The sequence below is a fragment of the Mauremys mutica genome, chromosome 8, assembly GCF_020497125.1.
Source record: "Mauremys mutica isolate MM-2020 ecotype Southern chromosome 8, ASM2049712v1, whole genome shotgun sequence".
NCBI classification, from domain to species: Eukaryota; Metazoa; Chordata; order Testudines; family Geoemydidae; genus Mauremys; species Mauremys mutica.
This window is the reverse complement of record NC_059079.1, coordinates 88,897,599-88,915,828: the sequence shown is the minus strand read 5'-3', so window position 1 is coordinate 88,915,828 and position 18,230 is coordinate 88,897,599. Positions and strand designations below refer to the sequence as shown.

At 47.9% G+C, this 18,230-nt stretch overlaps 1 protein-coding gene across 4 annotated transcripts in view; it reads right to left on the bottom strand.

Annotated features, from left to right (window-relative positions):
- Nucleotides 1-16,797: 16,797 nt before the first annotated feature.
- The window catches only part of FBXO38 (F-box protein 38), a 34,687-nt gene continuing 33,254 nt past the window's right edge, over nucleotides 16,798-18,230 (bottom strand). For 2 of the 4 annotated variants that reach the window (XM_045028121.1, XM_045028122.1), the window contains one exon: nucleotides 16,802-17,610. In XM_045028121.1, coding sequence (XP_044884056.1) covers nucleotides 17,432-17,610 — 179 coding nt within the window. In that variant the 3' untranslated portion in view covers nucleotides 16,802-17,431. Of the gene's footprint in view, nucleotides 17,611-18,230 lie in introns of all 4 variants that reach the window. The other 2 variants (XM_045028120.1, XM_045028124.1) reach the window with 2 other exon arrangements.

Here is an 18,230-nt window from a genome sequence, read left to right as displayed (position 1 = left end):
TGTAAAGTGCCCCATAGATTGCATAGTATAACTGCAGCACCTGCCATGGTAGGTGGAGCTATGGATGGATCTGTAGAACCTCAACACTCTTCTCTAATGCCCTATCTGCACACGTCTAACCCAGCCAGGGACTTGTTCTGGTCACAGGTTTGACAGCTTGTCTACTGAGCACAGGTAAAAATAATTGTTTGTTTGCAGTAAAGACTTTCCTTCTTACTCTGCCCTTTTAAAGCCCTGATGTTCAGTGCTTGCTTTGTCCCTGTGGCTAATATTTTTAAAAGATTGGATCTGAACTTTGGATATGGGGGTATTTACTGAGGGTAAAGGAAGGAACTGACCGCTCTGCCATGTCTTAGTTTCTGTGCATGTATGCTGTGGGAGCAGAGGCCTGCTCTCTTCTGCAGCTACTAATAGTATGCATGCTGCAAACATGCTTCTTTCTGGAAATCATTTCATTCGGAGTTCAGGGAAAGGTTTATTTCCAAACACATTGATTCCTCAGCAGCTGTTCCTCCTGGTGGCCATTTTCCCAAGGACTGGGAATTGCTTTTGTTTGTTTTGTTTATTAAATGAAGGGCTGTAGCACAATGAAGCATATGCTGAGAGTCCAGCATCAGATGAATCAAGGCTTTTGAGACAGTGCCTTCTAAATTGTTAAGTGCCATGAGGCTTTCTGCTAAAGGGCAGCAGTTTTCAGCATTACCCACAGGCTTCTCTGGAAGGATGACTACATCTGAAAACACCCATTCTGAATGAACAGCCCCTATGAAGAGAAACAAATAAGGATTAAATAGTCCCTCAAGGATGAAGAAAACCTCCCATTTCCAGACAAGGTGGCTGGGTTTGGGCATGTGCTAAGATGCTGCTCATCTCTGCTCTACCAAATGAATTGTTTCCAGCTCGGGGGAGGTTCTGCAGACAACAGCAAAGATAATTTCCTCCCTGCACGCATGGGTGTGGTGACTTAGTTCTCTTAGTTCTGAGAGAGACATTCATCTCAGCTGTCTGGCTCATCAGGACTCTGTGGAGCTGGAGGTGCAGCTCTCTATGGCCCCTGGTTTGAGTTTGAACATGCTCTCAGGCATACCCACACATGCAATGCATTGGACCAGGACTAAGCTGAAGTCTGCTAATGATTGTGGCTCCTGCATGGCAGACACAGCAGACAGTGTAGAGATTGTGGACAAGGAGGTGAGACCATGGCAATTTCTGGCACCAATAAGAGTCTTCCTTTGAAGCTAGGGCTAAGCAAGACCCAGATGCCCCACCCCTACAAACACTTCATGGTCTCTCTGAGCAGGGCCGGCTCCAGACACCAGCTAAAGAAGCAGGTGCTTGGGGTGGCCAATACCAAGGGGCGGCCCTCCAGCCGCTATTGGGGCGGCATGTCCGGGTCTTCAGCAGCAATTTGGCAGTGGGTCCCTCAGTCCCACTCAGAGCGAAGGACCAGCCGCCAAAGAGTGGAGCGGCGCAATCGTGCTGCTGCGGCTTTTTTATTTATTTTTTTTGGTGCCGTTTGGGGTGGTAGAAAACCTGGAGCCGGCCCTGTCTCTGGGATGGGATCACCCTCCAAGGTCCCCTGCTCCCCATGCCCCAAATGCATTTTAGTTTTGCTTGTTAGTCCATCTTCCTCCCATGTGAAGCTGATGATGCCACCCCTGGAGGCAGCAATCAGATATACCCGCTCTCTTGCTGCCTCTTCCTGTGGCTCGGTGCTCTGTCTATGCTCCTCTATCCCACATCCAGCTCTAACTTGGGTTCTTATATGGCCCCCATTACCGTCTGAGTGCCTCACAGTCTTTACTGTATCAGGGGGTAGCTGTGTTAGTCTGTGTCCACAAAAACAACAAGGAGTCCTGTGGCACCTTAAAGACTAACATTTATTTGGGCATAAGCTTTTGTGGGTAAAAAACCATGCATCTGAAGAAGTGGGTTTTTTTACTCACAAAAGCTTATGCCCAAATAAATCTGTTAGTCCTTAAGGTGCTACCGGACTCCTTGTAGTCTTTACTGTATTGATTCTCACAACACCCCTGTGAAGTAGGGCAGTGCTACTGACCCCACTTTTACAGATGGGAAACTGAGGCACAGAGAGGGTAAGGCCCAGAGCCACAAACATATTTAGGATCCTGAAGTCCTTTGAAATTAGTGGAAGTTAGGAGCTTAAATAATGTTGTGAATCTGGGCCTAAGAGACTTGCCCAAGGTGATACAGGAAGTCTGTGGCAGAGCAAAGACTTGAAGCTGATGCTCTCACATCCTAGGCTGGTGTCCTGTCCTATGGACCTTCTTTTCTCTGTTTAATATCCCTGACCCCTCCCAAATATGTAGCAAGTCAGGGATAATAGGGCATGCAATGGAATCACTTTTACTTTACCCATGAGGTTTAATATTTGCCAAGCTGCCTTCAAACTCCAGCAAGCAGCTTGGTTTGTTTTTATGCACATCAGGGTAATCACCGTTGGTGAAGTGGCCTGTAAATGAATTTCAAAACTCATTCCAGAGCTGCAGCATGCAAACAAGGGAAATGGGAAACCCCAGCAGGAGATTGCTCTGTCTCCAGGAAAGATGAATTAGGCACTGTTAGCTGCATCAACGGCAGGCAGCTTCTTGTGCCAAGGACTCTGAGGGCGGAGGACTCCTACTGGAATCCAAGGTGGGAAGGGTCTTGTACTTACTGAGGAAAAATATCATTTGGGCTTGATTGTTTGCTGAAGGACTTGAAGAACTGAGGGGTAAGACATATCTCACCCCACCTCCCCTGCAACACATTTGTACCCCTTATTTTTGGTCTGACAAGGCAAACAGAGCACAGATGCCTAGAGGCCCAGGAGGAGCAAATGTCTGATAGAACTCTCTCCAAGAGACGGGAAAATGTCAGTCACAAGAGACTGTCATAACTGACAAGTGAAAAGAAATTTGTAACCCAAGGGGAAGTGCAAATAAAGTTAGGAATCAGACCAGAACGCCCCATCCCCAGTGATGTCAGTGGGAGACGTAGGTGCTCAGGTCCTCTAAAAAAAATCGGGCTGTTTATTTAGATACCTAACTTTAGGCACCCATGTTTTAAAATGTGAAGAGCCAGAGCAAAGAGCCCGATCATCCCCATTTAAAGCCAGGCCCTCAACTTGTGTAAATCAGCATAGTGCCATCAACTTCAGTGGAGAGATGTCAATATACACGATCTGCGGCTCCGGCCCATAGATCTCAAAATGGCTCACCTGGCCCAGCCCTAGTGCAAATCATTTTGAAAACACATGAAAAGTATTAACATTAAAAAACAAACAACTGTCTGCAGCAAAGCCTAAAAGGTGTTTAGATACCACTTTAATCTCTGTCTTGAAATTAGTACTGTTTACCTAGTCCTTGGCATGATGAAAATCTGAGACATAACACATTACAAGCGCAGATGTGTAAACACACAACCTGGTCTGCTGTAGCTCTGTTGATCTCTCAGAATCAAATTGTTTAAACATCAATACAAGGATGTGATCGATTTCCATGTCAGTTAACACAGGAGCTGTGGGGTGTATTTATCCTCAGAGGTTTTTTTTTAATTTAAGTATGTATTTGTAATAGGTTGTTGTTTGCTGGTTGTCAGAGATCAGAAAGGGGCTAGGGACCCATCTGTACAAATGGAGTGTGTTCCTGCTACTCCTTTCCACTTCCTTGAAAGGGCTTCTGCATGGAGAAAAAGCAACTGTTCTTTTTAGCATGAAACTCAGGCCTTGTCTACACGGGCAAGTTTCTGCGCATTAAAGCGGCTTTCTGTGGTATAAATCCCCAGGTGTGCACACTGCCAAGCCACTTAGTGCACAGAAACTGCGCAGTTGCAGCGCTGTAAAAAAACCACCTCGAAGAGAGGGGTACAGCTTTCTGCGACAGCGCCGCAGTGCCAGTGTAGACGCCCTGGTTGATTACAGCACTGCAATTGGCCTCCAAGAGGTGTCCCACAATGCTTGTTTTCGCCTCTCTGGTCATCGGTTTGAACTCTATTGCCCTGCCTTCAGGTGACCAACTGCGAGCCCCACCCCATAAATTCCTTTGGAATTTTGAAAGTCCCCTTCCTGTTTGCTCGGCGATGCATGCAGTGGTCTCAGCACATCTTTCCAGGTGGCCAGGCCTGCTCCACGCACCAGGCAATCCCCCACTTGGAGCAGTGCCGAGCTGCTGGACCTCATCAGCATTTGGGGAGAGGAGGCTGTCCATTCCCAGCTGCACTCCAGCTGTAGGAATTATGATACCCATGGACAGATTTCACAATGCATGACAGAAAGGGGCCATGACCAGAACACACTGCAGTGCAGGGTCAAAGTGAAGGAGCTGCAAGATGCCTACCACAAGGCGCCGGAGGCAAAGCGCCACTCAGGTGCTGTGCCCACGAGCTGCTGGTTTCACAAAGAGCTAGATGCGACACTTGTTGGCGACCCCACTTCCAGTGCGAAGGCCACTGTGGATACTTCGGTAGCTAGCGTGCCAGTCAAGCGTGGACCAAGCCAGGAGGAGGAAATCTTGGACGAGGATGTGGAGGGGGACTCGGAGACAGAGGACAACTCAGAGGCCAGAGATGCATGCAGCCAGGAGCTCTTCTCTACCCCAGAGGAGGCTAGCCAGTCACAGCTGTTGGAGTTTGGCAAAGTGCAAATAGGAGAGGAGGCCCCTGGTAAGTGGCTTTGATTTGGGGAATCGCTGAAACAAGTTGTTGGGGGCAGGAGGGTTGCAGAAAGCAGGCTTGTGTGTGTCTGTATGATGCATGTACCAGCACATGCCTAGTCTGAGTGGTGGAACAAGCTGTTGATTGACTCCCTCACTTCACGGGAATCTGCCTCAGATCTCCAGGAAACACGCATGGAGATACTGGGCAATCCGCTGCTGCAGGTTCTTTGGCAGAGCTGCTTTGTTTCTTGCCCCACTGAGGGTAACTTTGCTGCACCACTCTGCCATCACTGGGCGCGGGGGGGACACCAATGCTGCACACAGACGAGCCGCATAAGGGCCAGGGCAGAAGCCACGGTCTTGGAGAAGACCCTCCCTTGATTCCCTGCTCACCCTTAGCAGAGAGAGATCTTCCATAACGAACACAAGCAATCTCATGTCGTAGCTACTATGCCTGGCAAGATCAGTGTGGAACTCCTCTTGCCTTTGTAGGTTAAGGAATAACTCCACTGCCACTCATGACGTGTTAGTGAGAGTGAGCAGCATATTGGTCAACAGTGCGGGATCCGTTCCTGCAGACCGAAGAGGCAGGGCGCACAGTACACAAACCATTAAAAGATGGCGCCAAATGTGGACAGAACAGGGGCGGGCAAACTTTTTGGACGCATTGGGTTTCGTAAACTGTATGGAGGGCCAGTTAGGGGAAGGGGTTGTGGCCCAGCCCCCACCTCCTATCTGCCCCCCTGGGACTCCTGCCCCATCCAACCCCCCTGTCCCCTGACCACTCCCAGACACCCACCACCCCATCCAAACCCTCCTCTCATTCCTGATGGCCCACCTGAGACTCCTGCCCCTGACTGCCCCCTGTGGCCCCATCCAACCCCCCTTCCTTTCTGACTGCCCCCCGGGACACCTGCCCCCATTCAACCCCCCCTGTTCCCTGCCCTCTGACCACCCTGACCCCTAGCCATACCCCCACCCCCTGACCACCCCTACTCCCTGCCCCCCTTACTGTGCTGCCTGGAGCACCGGTGACTGGCAGCACTACAGCCGCACTGCCCAGCTGGAGCCAGGCCATGCTGCCGTTGCCATCACACAGCACCGAGACTGGGTCAGGCCGGGCTCTGCAGCGGCACTGCCCCAGGAGCTCGCCGCCCTGCCGTCCAGCGCATTGTGCTGGCAGCATGGTGAGCTGAGACTGTGGGAGAGGGGGAACCGCAGGGGAAGGGCCAGGGGTAGCCTCCCAGGCCAGGAACTTGGAGGCCGAGCAGGACAGTCCCGTGGGCCAGATTTAGCCCACCGGCTGTAGTTTGCCCACCTCTGGGATAGATGCACAGGGATTGCTGGGATGCGAAGCAATGCATCACAGGGCATTGGGACAGGACCCAGGATGCCCCGCAACTCCCTCCACCTTCCCACAACTCTTAGCGGCAGAAGAGGAAGAGATGCTCTGTGGGATAGCTGCCCAGAATGCACCATTCTAAATACTGCTGCAAGTGCCACAAGTGTGAACACGCTATTGCGCAGGCAGCTGACAGCATGAACACACAACAGCCGTTTCCCTTCAGTGCTCTCTGAGCAGCGCTGTAACTGCCGGTGCTGTAAATCTTCCAGTGTAGACATACCCTAATTTTTCACTGTGAATAGGCACCTTATGACAAGCCTCAGCTTGTCTGAGGGTATGTCTTCACTACCGGCCGAATCGGCCAGCATTGATCGATCCCCAAGCGCTCTCCCGTCGACTCCTGTACTCCAGCGCCGCGAGAGGCGTGGGCGGAGTCGACGAGGGAGCAGCAGCAGACTCACCGCAGTGAAGCCATCACGGTAAGTCGATATAAGTACGGCGACTTCAGCTACGTTATTCACGTAGCTGAAGTTGCATAACTTAGATCAATTTCTCCCCCAGTGTAGACCAGGCCCAAGGCTGCCAACAAATTTGCCTCTGAATTCCAGGAAACCAAAGCATCTGAAATTTTGCAAGAAGTTTTGCTTTCTATATCAGGTGCTCCTGAAACAGCCTTCAGGAGGCTGAGTGAGCCAGTATTCCAAACCAATTGGCTGGAAGCTGGGGAAAGGTTCTGGGGATTGGGTGGGAAGACAAAGAAATTAGGATGAGGAGCCAAATTCTGCCCTTCGTTAGACCCAGAAGACTCCACTAAAGTCAACACTAGGTTTACACAACATTCAGATTTAGCCCAATTTAGTCATTTCACAGAAGCAGAAGGTACAAGTTGCACTAGCAGTAAAACTGCGCAACGGCCCAGCTAGGGCAGCTCTGTCCTGATCTCTTAGGACTATAAAAGCAGCAAGAATCCTGTGGCACCTTATAGACTAACAGACGTTTTGCAGCATGAGCTTTCGTGGGTGAATACCCACTTCTTGCATCCGAAGAAGTGGGCATTCACCCACGAAAGCTCATGCTGCAAAACGTCTGTTAGTCTATAAGGTGCCACAGGACTCTTTGCTGCTTTTACAGATCCAGACTAACACGGCTACCCCTCTGATACTTAGGACTATGTGTCATGAACAGGCACGAGAGGAGATGGTAGGATAAAAGAAAAGCAGCTTCTGCAGGAACTGCACCGCTTTTCTAGGAGGTCATTGAGGGGTTGTTAACAAAAGTATGTAAAAGCGTGAAGAGCTTAACAGGCAGGTTGGAATGTCTATGCAGAAGAGCATTTTAAAGTTGTCTATAGAGCACTAAGGCCTTGTCTACACTACAGGACTATTTCGAATCTACTTAATTCGAATTTGTGGATTCGACCTTATGAAGTCGAATTTGTGTATCCATACTAAATACACTAATTCGAACTTCTGAGTCCACATTAACGGGGCCGGCGTCGACTTTCGAAGCGGTGCACTGTGGGAAGCTATCCCACAGTTCCCGCAGTCCCCGCTGCCCATTGGAATGCTGGGTAGAGCCCCCAATGCCTGCTGGGGGAAAAAATGTGTCGAGGGTGGTTTTGGGTAACTGTCGTCATTGAACCGTCAATCACGCCCTCACTCCCTCCCTCCCTGAAAGCGCCTGCGGGCAATCTGTTCGTGCACTTTTCTGGTCAGTGACAGCGTGGACGCCACAGCACTGCAAGCATGGAGCCCGCTGCGATCCTCGCCGTTTTCTCCTCCTCGCACTTTATCGTCCACCTCTTCCACATTCAGCTGCTGAGAAATTGGGCTACTTTTCAATGGTTCTGCAAGCACTGGGGGACCATAGGGGACGTTTTACCAACATGAACGTCGTATGGCCGGGCAAGGTTCCTGATGCGTGTGTTCTCAGGAACTGTGGGCTGCTCAGACGCCTGCTGGAAGGTAGTTTCTTCCCGTACCACGAAATAACTGTTGTGGATGTGCATTTGCCTATAGTGATCCTCGGTGACCCAGCCTGCCCGCTAATGCACTTGCTCATGAAGCCCTATACAGGCGCCTGGGACAGCGACAAGGAACTCTTTAAATACCAGCGAGCAGCGTGACCTGTGACTGTTCAGTTTCTTTACAGAGAAGCTGAACCTGCCCCTGTTTCTTTACCCAGTTACTGTTGACTCTCCTCTTCGGTTAAATACCCCGTTCTCCCCGTTTCCTCCACTTCCAAGACACGTGTAAAAATAAAATACATGTCACACTGTTACTGAGGAGAGGTTTCTTTATTCATGAATTTTCGTTAAAGGGTCGAAACTGGAACGCAGACTGCGGTGGGTAGGGTGTGCGCTGATGTAAAGACCGCCTCTAAACTCAAGGAATGACAGGCTCCTGCTCATACAGCGGTCCGCATTGCCGGACTGCTTGTTTCAACGGAGCCTGCCATCCCTCCTTTTTGGGATTCTGTGTGCGGGGGGCTATGTGGCCTTGTGGCGGAGGAGGACGGATACAGATTCCTCTGCTGCGTGACTCAGCGGTCCACGACAAGGACCGCTGTATAAGATCTGTACCTGCCCTCCCCCGCTAAAAAGTCACATCCCCACCGCCCACACAGAACCTGGAAACCACCTCCCATACCGACCACGGTGCCTGCTGACTGCACTGTGTGTGTTACCCGCTGCTGATCCGGCCCCCGTGTCTGTACCCTGCGAAAGGTGCCTGTCCTATGCAATTAGCAACGCACTTCCCCACGCACCCCATTCAAACACAGTCTTCAGTGAAGAAACATGACGGAAACAGTACTTAACAGCAAAGTATTTTTATTACTTAAGTACACAGTTATGGGATGGGACTGGGATTGGGACTTGTTTGAGTCCGGAAGGGAAGGACTTATGCAAATGTAGGGTAGGAGAGCTTTTGGTTACTTGAGCACTCTGCTGGGGTGCAGTGACAGTATTCACGGCCCAGGGCGGGCATCCTCCTGGTTATTTGAGGTGAGGGGGGAATGTGACTTTGTGGCGGGGGAGGGCAGTTGCAGAGATACTGCCGGGGGCTCTGTCCTGCAGCGGTCCTGCAGAACATACACAAGTCGCCGGAGCGTGTCCGTTTGCTCCCTCAGTAGTACAAGCATTGCTTGAGTCGCCTGCTTGTGTTCCTCACGCCACCTCTCCTCCCATTCGCTGTGTGAGCGCTGGTACAGAGAGACTTTCTCCCTCCACTGCCTCTGCTGGTCCGCCTCGGCTAGGTAGCAGCCCACACATTCATCGAAAATCGTGTCCCTTGTCTTTTTCTTTCGCCGCCTAATCTTCGCCAGCCTCTGCGAGGTGGATGCTGTGGCAGGTCTGGAGACAGTGGAAACTGTGAGATGGGAAACAGTTAGTTAATTCCTTGCAATGATACTTTTTTGCGAACAATTAACTGAGTCTAGGCTGTCTCTGTGAATTTTTTGTTGAGACCCCTGTGCCTGCTGTTGCACAAATCATTTGCGCGGTGGATTCTGGGTACATGTCGCCAGTCATTCCTTCCTCCGGGAAAGCAATGGCAGACAATCATTTCGAGCACGTTTTCCATGAAATGCCCTGGCACACGCCATAGCGTGGCAACAATGGACCCTATTTTGCCTTTTGTATATGTCACCGTATGTGTACTGGATGCCGCTGACAGAGGCGGACCAGCAGCGCTACACAGCAGCATGCTTATGCTTTTGCATGACAGCAGCGATGGTTACCAGGCATACTGCACCGTCTACCATACCATGAACTGGTAAGAAGACGGTAATAAGATGGTCATGGTTACCTGTCCTTTTGCACTGCGCCATTTGGTGCTGTCATAAGTGCCCCTGGTCGATCAGCCAGGGGCGCAAAAGCAAAATTTGGGAATGACTCCCAGAGTCAATCCCTCCTTTTTGGGTATCTAAAAATAGAATCAGTCCTGCCTAGATTATGGGCAAGTGTACTAGAGAACCACTGTATCATACAACCAGAGACCACAGCTGCTCTCTGTCCAATCCTGCATAAATTTTGAGCTGAACGCTATTCACAGGGTGTGCTCCTGAAACAACCCCAGCTGTTCATTCCGTTCTTCCCCCAGCCTTCCTGGGTTACAATACCATTGTCCCCCCACTTGTGTGATGAAGTAATATAGAATGCATGAACAAGACACAGGTAGTCGTTTGTGAGAAATGAGTGGAAGGAAGCCTCCAGCTGCAATGATAGTCCAGAGATGACATTAAGGGGTGTGGAGGAGGGAGCCACTCATCCCTCTGCTAGTCCAGGGGCAATTGAATCTTTTCTTTACAATGAAGGGTGGGGGCTGATGGAGCTCAGCCCCCTGTTGCAATGATGAGGACGGTTACCAGCCATACTGCACCATCTACCATGAAAAATTAGCAACAGGCGGCCTTGACCGACCGGTCCCAAGCAAGTTGGTACGGTTGTCATGGTTACCAGCCCTTTTGCACTGCCCCATGTGCCAATAGGCTGATGGTACAAAAAGATGGAAATGCATCCTCATCATCAGCCATCCATAGCGTGGGGGGAGCAAGGATGTTGGTGTTGAGTGCTGCACCATCGCGTCTATCTGCAGCATTCAGTACAGATACGGTGACATGTAAAAGAGTCAACAGAGGATTGTTTTCCCTTTAACTTCTGGGGGTCGGGGGGCTGCGTAAATTGCCGAGCTATGCCCCGACCCACCGCGGACACTGTGTTTGACCCTAGAAGCATTTGGAGATCAGCCAAGAATGCAAATGCTTTTCGGAGACAGCAGGAACTGTGGGATACCTTGCGTCCTCGTTCCCCCCTCCCTCCATGAGCGTCCATTTGATTCTTTGGCTTTCCGTTACGCTCGTCACGCAGCTGCGTGCTGAGTCTGTGCTATGCCGTCTGTCCGTTTATTTATTAAAAATACTTTGGACCAGGCGTAACGTAACATTTCTTCCCCTACTTAGATGCAGGAGTCTCCGAGCGAGATCACCGTGAGGACGGGCACTGAAGGAGATAGAGAGCGCATGCTGCGTGAAATCTAGCACGAACCACGGACCTATGCAGCCGTGCTCTGGGAGGCAGTGCTCCCTGAATACCGCGTGAAAGCCTCGCGCGGAAAAGTGTGCTACCACGGAGCACCCAATAAGGCAGCTCTCCCCAGGAACCTCCTGCTGATGCTTATCGATTAACGGCAGGAGAGCTTCGTGGCATTCTCCCAGGAGGATTTCTGTTCTATCCCCATATCTAGACAGACCTCCTTTTCACACACTTCAGATTCCTGTTATATTAAGAATAAAAGTTAACATGGTTAAAGCACTTACCGACAGATCCTACCCCTGATTCAGGATCCGGGTTCCTGGCCGGGGAGGGTTGGTAGGGGATCTCCGTGACGGTGATGAATAGATCCTGGCTGTCGGGGAAACCAGCGTTGTAAGCGCTATCGCCTGCCTCGTCCTCCACAAACCCTTCCTCATCTTCCCCGTCTGTGAACATCGTCGAGGAACTGTCCGTCGACACTGTCCCATCATCAGAGTCCATGGTCACTGGTGGGGCAGTGGTGGCAGGCTCCGTAGCGTCCGTTGGCCGCTTTGATTTTTTGGTAGGCTTGTCTGGGGTCCTTGATTTTCACGCGGCGCTGCGTTGCATCCCGGCTGTATCCTCTGTCTGGATCATGGCTTTGGAGACCTTCTCGTAGGTCTTTGCATTCCGTTCGTTGGAGCGCAGCTCCGAAAGCACAGACTCCTCGCCCCACACACCGATCAGATCGAAGAGTTCCCGGTCAGTCTAGGCCGGGTCCCTCTTTCTATTCAGAGATTACATGAACTCCTCTGCTGGAGAGCTCTGCATTGCTGCCGGTGCTGCGGAGCTCGCCCCGATGTGCAACCAGAACGTCAGATTCAAACCGCCCAGACAGGAAAATGAATTCAAATTTTCGCGGGTCATTTCCTCTGTGGCTGGGCAGAGAATCCAAGCTCGGGCTGCTGTCCAGAGCGTCAACAGAGTGGTGCACTGTGGGATAGCTCCCGGAGCTACTAAGTTCGATTTCCATCCACACCTAGCCTAATTCGAACTAGCCATGTCGAATTTAGCGTTACTCCACCTGCCGGGGTGGAGTACCAAATTCGAACTAAAGAGCCCTCTAGTTCGAATTAAATGGCTTCCTGGTGTGGACGGTTGAGCGGTTAGTTCGAATTAACGCTGCTAAATTCGAATTAAAGTCCTAGTGTAGACCAGGCCTAAGCTTTATAGAGTAGCTACATCTAGTGTCTGAATTGGACATTACACGAACCAGAGAGAGAAGGTGGGTGAGATCATAGAGGAGCTCTTCTTCAGCTCTGTGTGGCTTCAGGAGCGCCGCCAGCTTTTTTGCCACCCTAGGTGGCGGAAGGTCCCACCTCCGAAATGCTGCCCCCGACAGAGGCGGCAGAAGGTTCGGTCGCCACCCCCCAAATGTTAGCACCTTAAGCGACCGCCTAGGTCGCCTAATGGGTTGTGCCATCCCTGTGTGGCTCAAAATCTTGTCTCTCTCACCAACAGAAGTTGGGCCAATAAAAGATATTACCTCATCCACCTTGTCTCTCTAATATCCTGGGACTGACATGGCTACAACTGCACTGTGTTACACTAACCATTCAGCCGCTGATAAGGCAAGGTGATAAGGTAGCTTGCAAGTGGTACGTTCGGTGGTTATGTTTTGACAACTGACACCTGAAGGTGGGGTCCATTTTGCAACACAAGATCATATATTTTTATGTTCGTGGTTAACAATCAGCCAGACATATCTGAGACGTAAGAGGCTGAACAAGGAGAGGCTTTGTGATGTGAAATTTCAGGCACCTCCTGGAAGTTTCATGTGCAATGCTTCTGTATCTGGAATGTAGAAGCATCCTCTCTTGATACAATTATGACAAGTTTTAATATAACTATCAGATTATTTTTTTAAAGCTGATTAAGCAGTGATGAGTTACAGACCACTTGCCCAGCCCATGGAAGAGTGAACGTGTTTAACCATTTGAGATGGAGCAGATATACAGTCAGTCTCCAGAAATGTTCAATGTGAGGTCACCGGAGTGCTGAAATATGAATGGTAAGACAAGTTTTGCTGAAATCCTGAGATGGGGAAAAAGCACCTGGTAGACTAAAAATTTAGGCAAATTCAGCTTTAAAGCCCTAAAAATGAAGGGTTGAATACCACATTTATAAAGGAAATGGTTCAACTTCCATCTTAACACCAGGCTTCGCTTCTGTTAGGGCTTGTCTACACTACCCACCAGATCGGTGGGCAGCAATCGATCCAGCGGGGGTTGATTTATTGTGTCTAGTATAGACACGATAAATCGACCGCTGAGCACTCTCCTGTCGACTCCAGTACTCCACCAAAACAAGAAGCACAAGCGGAGTGGACGGGAGAGTGTCAGCTGTGAACTTACCGCAGTGAAGACTCTTCAGTAAGTAGATCTAAGTACGTCGACTTCAGCTACGCTATTCATGTAGCTGAAGTTGCAGATCTTAGATCGACCCCACGTGGTGGTGTAGACAAGCCCTTAGGTTTTGCAGGCTGGTTTACTATACGATCAGTTGAACACTGTGACTGAGTCCGTTCCCCAATACTACTATCCATCCCTTCTCAATGTACTTGATCTGGTGTCAGAGAAACCTTTACAAATGCAAATCTTACCCCTCACTCTCCAGGGCTCCATGTAAGCAGCAAAGGCCCTGAACAACATTCCATCTCTTTTCATTAGAAAAAAGTTTGTAGCCATTTCAATTAACAAGAAAACCTCCTGATGGTGAATTGATGCAGTAGTGAATGGGTTAATTCATCATAGGTGTAATCCACTGAAGTCAAGGAGCGATGACAGGACTTAACTTCACACAGGAGATTTGAGAGAGGCAAACTGCTCCCATTCAGCAAGTTGCAGGGTTGATTCTGAAACCTAATGGTGAATTAACTATTTCATTGCTGGGCAATTTTAGCAGAAACTGCTGGCAAATGTTTGTGTAGTGTGGTTTGCTCTCCTAAAATGTAGAGCTGGGGAAAAAACCATCACTAATCATTTTATATTCATGTATTTTACAGGGACACTGGTCAGTTGCTTCCTACTCTATATTCTCTAGCAGTCTTAAATGACAAAAGCAATGAGGCTCCTGTGTCAAGTAGGCAAATATCCTTTGGCTCAATTTCAGATGATGAAATTCAGAATTATCAATTGTTATAGTCCAGCGTTTCTCAAACTGGGGTCCTTGGACACTCCGGGGGTCTGTGGGCCCCACTGATCAACTCCTCCCCCTCCCTTCCAGTGCCTCCTGCACGCTGGAGAATATCTGTTTAGCAGCATACAGGAGGTGCTGGGTGGGAGGGAGGGGGAGGAGCAGGGATGGGGCATGCTCAGGGGAGGGAGTGGAAAGAGGTGGGGAAGAGAAGAGTGGGGTGGAGGGGGGACAGGGCCTGGGGTTGAGAAGTGGCTTGGGGGATTCATGAAAAATTTTAAATCAAAACAGGGGTCCACAGGTTGCTAAAGTTTGAGAACCACTGTTATAGTCCATAGCTGAACACAAGGATGGTACTAATACTCGCGGGTTCTATTTTATACTCTGGCACTGAGTTACTGAGTTTGAGCAAGCCATTTAAACACCCCAGTACCTCAACTGATCCATGTGTAAAATGGATATAACCTACCTATTGCAGTACTGTAAAGTTTCATTAATAGTTTACCAGGAGGAAAAGTTGACTAAATAAGGGCAAAGTAGTATATACATCTGTACACACAAATTCCTCAAGTGGCCAAGATTTAACTGACAGAAAATAGTAGATGGTATCTGGCTGTCTAGAGTCTCCAGAAATATATTGCCATATTGCAGTAGAAATGATTCTATTAAACATTGGCTCTGCCCCTCACCAAATTTGAACTGTGTGCGCCAGTGACCCAGAGTTCTGGTAACCCAGCTAGTAAGGGTTATGCTGAATCATTTTGTTTTGCCTGACCCTAGCCTCAACCTCACTGGAGTATGTTTGGTTAAACGCATAACAGACTATAGAGACCAAGTCTGTGATTTAGCAAGAACTTAGAGCTCAGACTAGAGATACAGTTAATGTGTAAAATATACTTACTGTTCACTGTTCATTGTTGGAAGAGCACAGGAATGCACTCCTTACACCCATTGTGGAGAACATTAATTGATCAAAATCTTTTGCTGCTTCCACTTGTTGAATTGGAGACCTGTGGCTATCCAATGACCATATATATTCACTTCAAGTGGTAGCGGGGACCCCTCAAATATTTTTGCAAACATGGTAACACAGGTGTGAGTAGTGTGTCTACAATGGAAAGTTTTACTATTTCGACCTTGCCGGCATAGTTAAAATGGCAAAATGTCCCTAGCATAGGCACAGTTATATGGGTATAAAAATGCTTAATTTAGTTTGGTGAAGCAAAATCTATACCAACATAAAGCACCTCACCGTAGTATAACCACATCTACACTCAAGCTTTTACTGGCATAACTGTATCAGAAAATCTCACCCTGTACTGACAATCATTCCAATAAAACTTTAAATGTAGATCAGACCATAATTGATCTCCATTAACTTCTTAGCCTGCTATTGCTGTAGAGCAGGGGTTGGCAACCTTTCAGCAGTGCTGTGCCAAGGCTTCATTTATTCACTCTAAGTTAAGGTTTCACGTGCCAGTAATACGTTAACATTTTTAGATGGTCTCTAAGTCTATAATATATAACTAAACTATTGTTATATGTAAAGTAAATAAGGTTTTCAAAATGTTTAAGAAGCTTCATTTAAAATTAAATTAAAATGCAGAGCTCCCTGAACTGGTGGCCAGGACCAGGCAGTGTGAGGGCCACTGAAAATCAGCTCGTGTGCTGCATTTGGCACACATGCCATAGGTTGCCTACCCCTGCTGTAGAGGCTAGCTTACGTTATGTACCAATAAGTGACAAGATGGGTGAGGTAATATCTTTACTGGACAAACTTCTGTTGGTGAGAGAGACAACCTTCCCTGCTTACCGAGCTCTTCTTCAGGTCTGAGAAACTTGATTCTGGTGAGGAGTTTGGAGATATTTGGGGGGGGGGGGGGTTTGAGGGTTGTTTGAACGCCAGAAGAGATGTTCAGAACAATTCCTGTGTGGGTAGAGGAGGTATATTTTTGCTGCATTGCAAAATAAGTATATGGGGCAGTTTCTGCTGAGGAAATGTTCAGATACTTTCTCTATTTAGTTCTATCTATTATGACAAACGTCTAATGCAGTTCAAGCCTACCCTACCCTACTTCAGTAAGTGCATGTACTGTGTACAACAGAATCAAAATTCTGGCTCTTATTGCTGGAACCATAGAGGGAATATGTAGATACAGTGGAAACTGATGGCATTCTGTTAGTACAGTAAAAACCAGGACAGTCTCCATGGTTGTTCAGGGGAGCACACAACAGTACAACTTACTGCATCTGTAAAAAGGTGCAGCTGAAAGGCAAGCATGAAGCAGCCAGAGGGCTGATTAGTTCAAAGTGATTCAAAAGGGGCTTCTGATTCCATAATTCAAGCCAGCTGAACCCTGTGCTGTCAGCCATTTGCCAGTAATTACATGGCCCTTTACCTTCTGGAATTACAGGAACGTTATAGATTTCAGTTAGATATCGCAGATGCAGCTTTATATTTAAAGCAAGTGGACCCAATGTTTAATAAAGGTTTATTTTCCTATTCCAAGAGGCACCACATACATTATTGAATGAGGAAATAAATAATGATAGAAAATGTTTTGGAATTTATCACTCAAACATGAAATTTGGTTCACAGCTTTTTTTTTTTTTAATAAAGGAAATGAATAATTACAACTTCCTATGGATCAGTGACATGGCTTGTCCCGTTCAGCTTTTGCCCTTCTTTGCAGCCCCTTTAAGTTAGTTCCTCTCCAAGCTCCCAAAAATGCACACAAGACACACAGACTGTGTTCAACAGATTTACTCGGACTGGACTCTTAGATGCTCAAGAAGAAAAAGGCACAGATTAAGAGAGACTCCAACGATTCTTTTGAACACAGCAAATGGGGTTATGTTTGTAACAAACAAAAAATGTACTGCTATGAATTGTATGGGCTAAGAAATTCAAACTTTTTCACCTTGTCCCAATTGTTCGCCTTCATTAAAATGGAATTTAAATTAAATTGTATAAACATATGAAATAAAGTCTCAGCTTTAGGAATATTTTTGTTTCCTCTATGTACAAACCTTAGTATACAATTTTTATATTTCATTATACATTTACTACATATTCTATACCAAACTGAGTCAGGCCAACTGCGAAGTACACAATTTCCAAGACACCTTAGTGTACTAAGGCAGTAGGAATGGATCCATCTGCTTTCTTTGCTGGCAGTGCCAACTGGAAGGTAGGGAGGGCCAGGGATTTGCTGGGGGATCCAATCAAATGTAATCATCCTCTACCGGTTCGCCATTGACATCACAGTAATGAATGAAGATCGCCACCACCCGCTGGAAAACACCTTTTTTCATCTGGCGCAGTTCTGAGATCTCCTCGCCTATTGTTTCCATGCAGATGTCTGCAGATAGCTGTCCTTTCCTCCGGGGAGCATAGATAGTTGCTATGAAGAAAGTCACAAATTGAGCAATCTCTGCGTTAGAACTAATAGTCAGAATGTAAAGAACCTTTACCTGGAAAGTAAAACATGCACAGAGAAAATGTCCCTTTGGGCATGAAAGGCTAAGAATCATTAGTCAGGAATAAGAAGATGAAATTGTGTCTGAGGTTTTTCTTTTTGATTAAACCTCCCCAATGTCTCAATTGTTTTAAGATTGAACTTTTGTACAGGAACTCTGTTTTTCTACTAAACAAATCACAAATGCTACTGCAGTTAAACTCTGGCCTAGCCTAATGACTAGAGCACTGGACTGGGACCTAGGAGACTGGGTTCAATATCCAGGTCTACCTTGGGCAAGTCACTTCCCCTTTCCGTGCCTCAGTTTCTCTGAGGGGATAGAGAAGTAAAATAGAAATAATACTGACCACCTTTGTAAAGCACTTTCAGATCTAGTGATGAAAAGCACTATACAAGCTAGGTTTTATTAACAACTTATCCCAATGTGCCTAGATGTTGTAGATCATGGTGTAAAATCATATATTTTGAAATGTCTAAACAACAGGGGCAAATTAAAGATGAAGTTACGCCTCAGTTTTGAATGTTTTGTAGATGTATAACCAGAT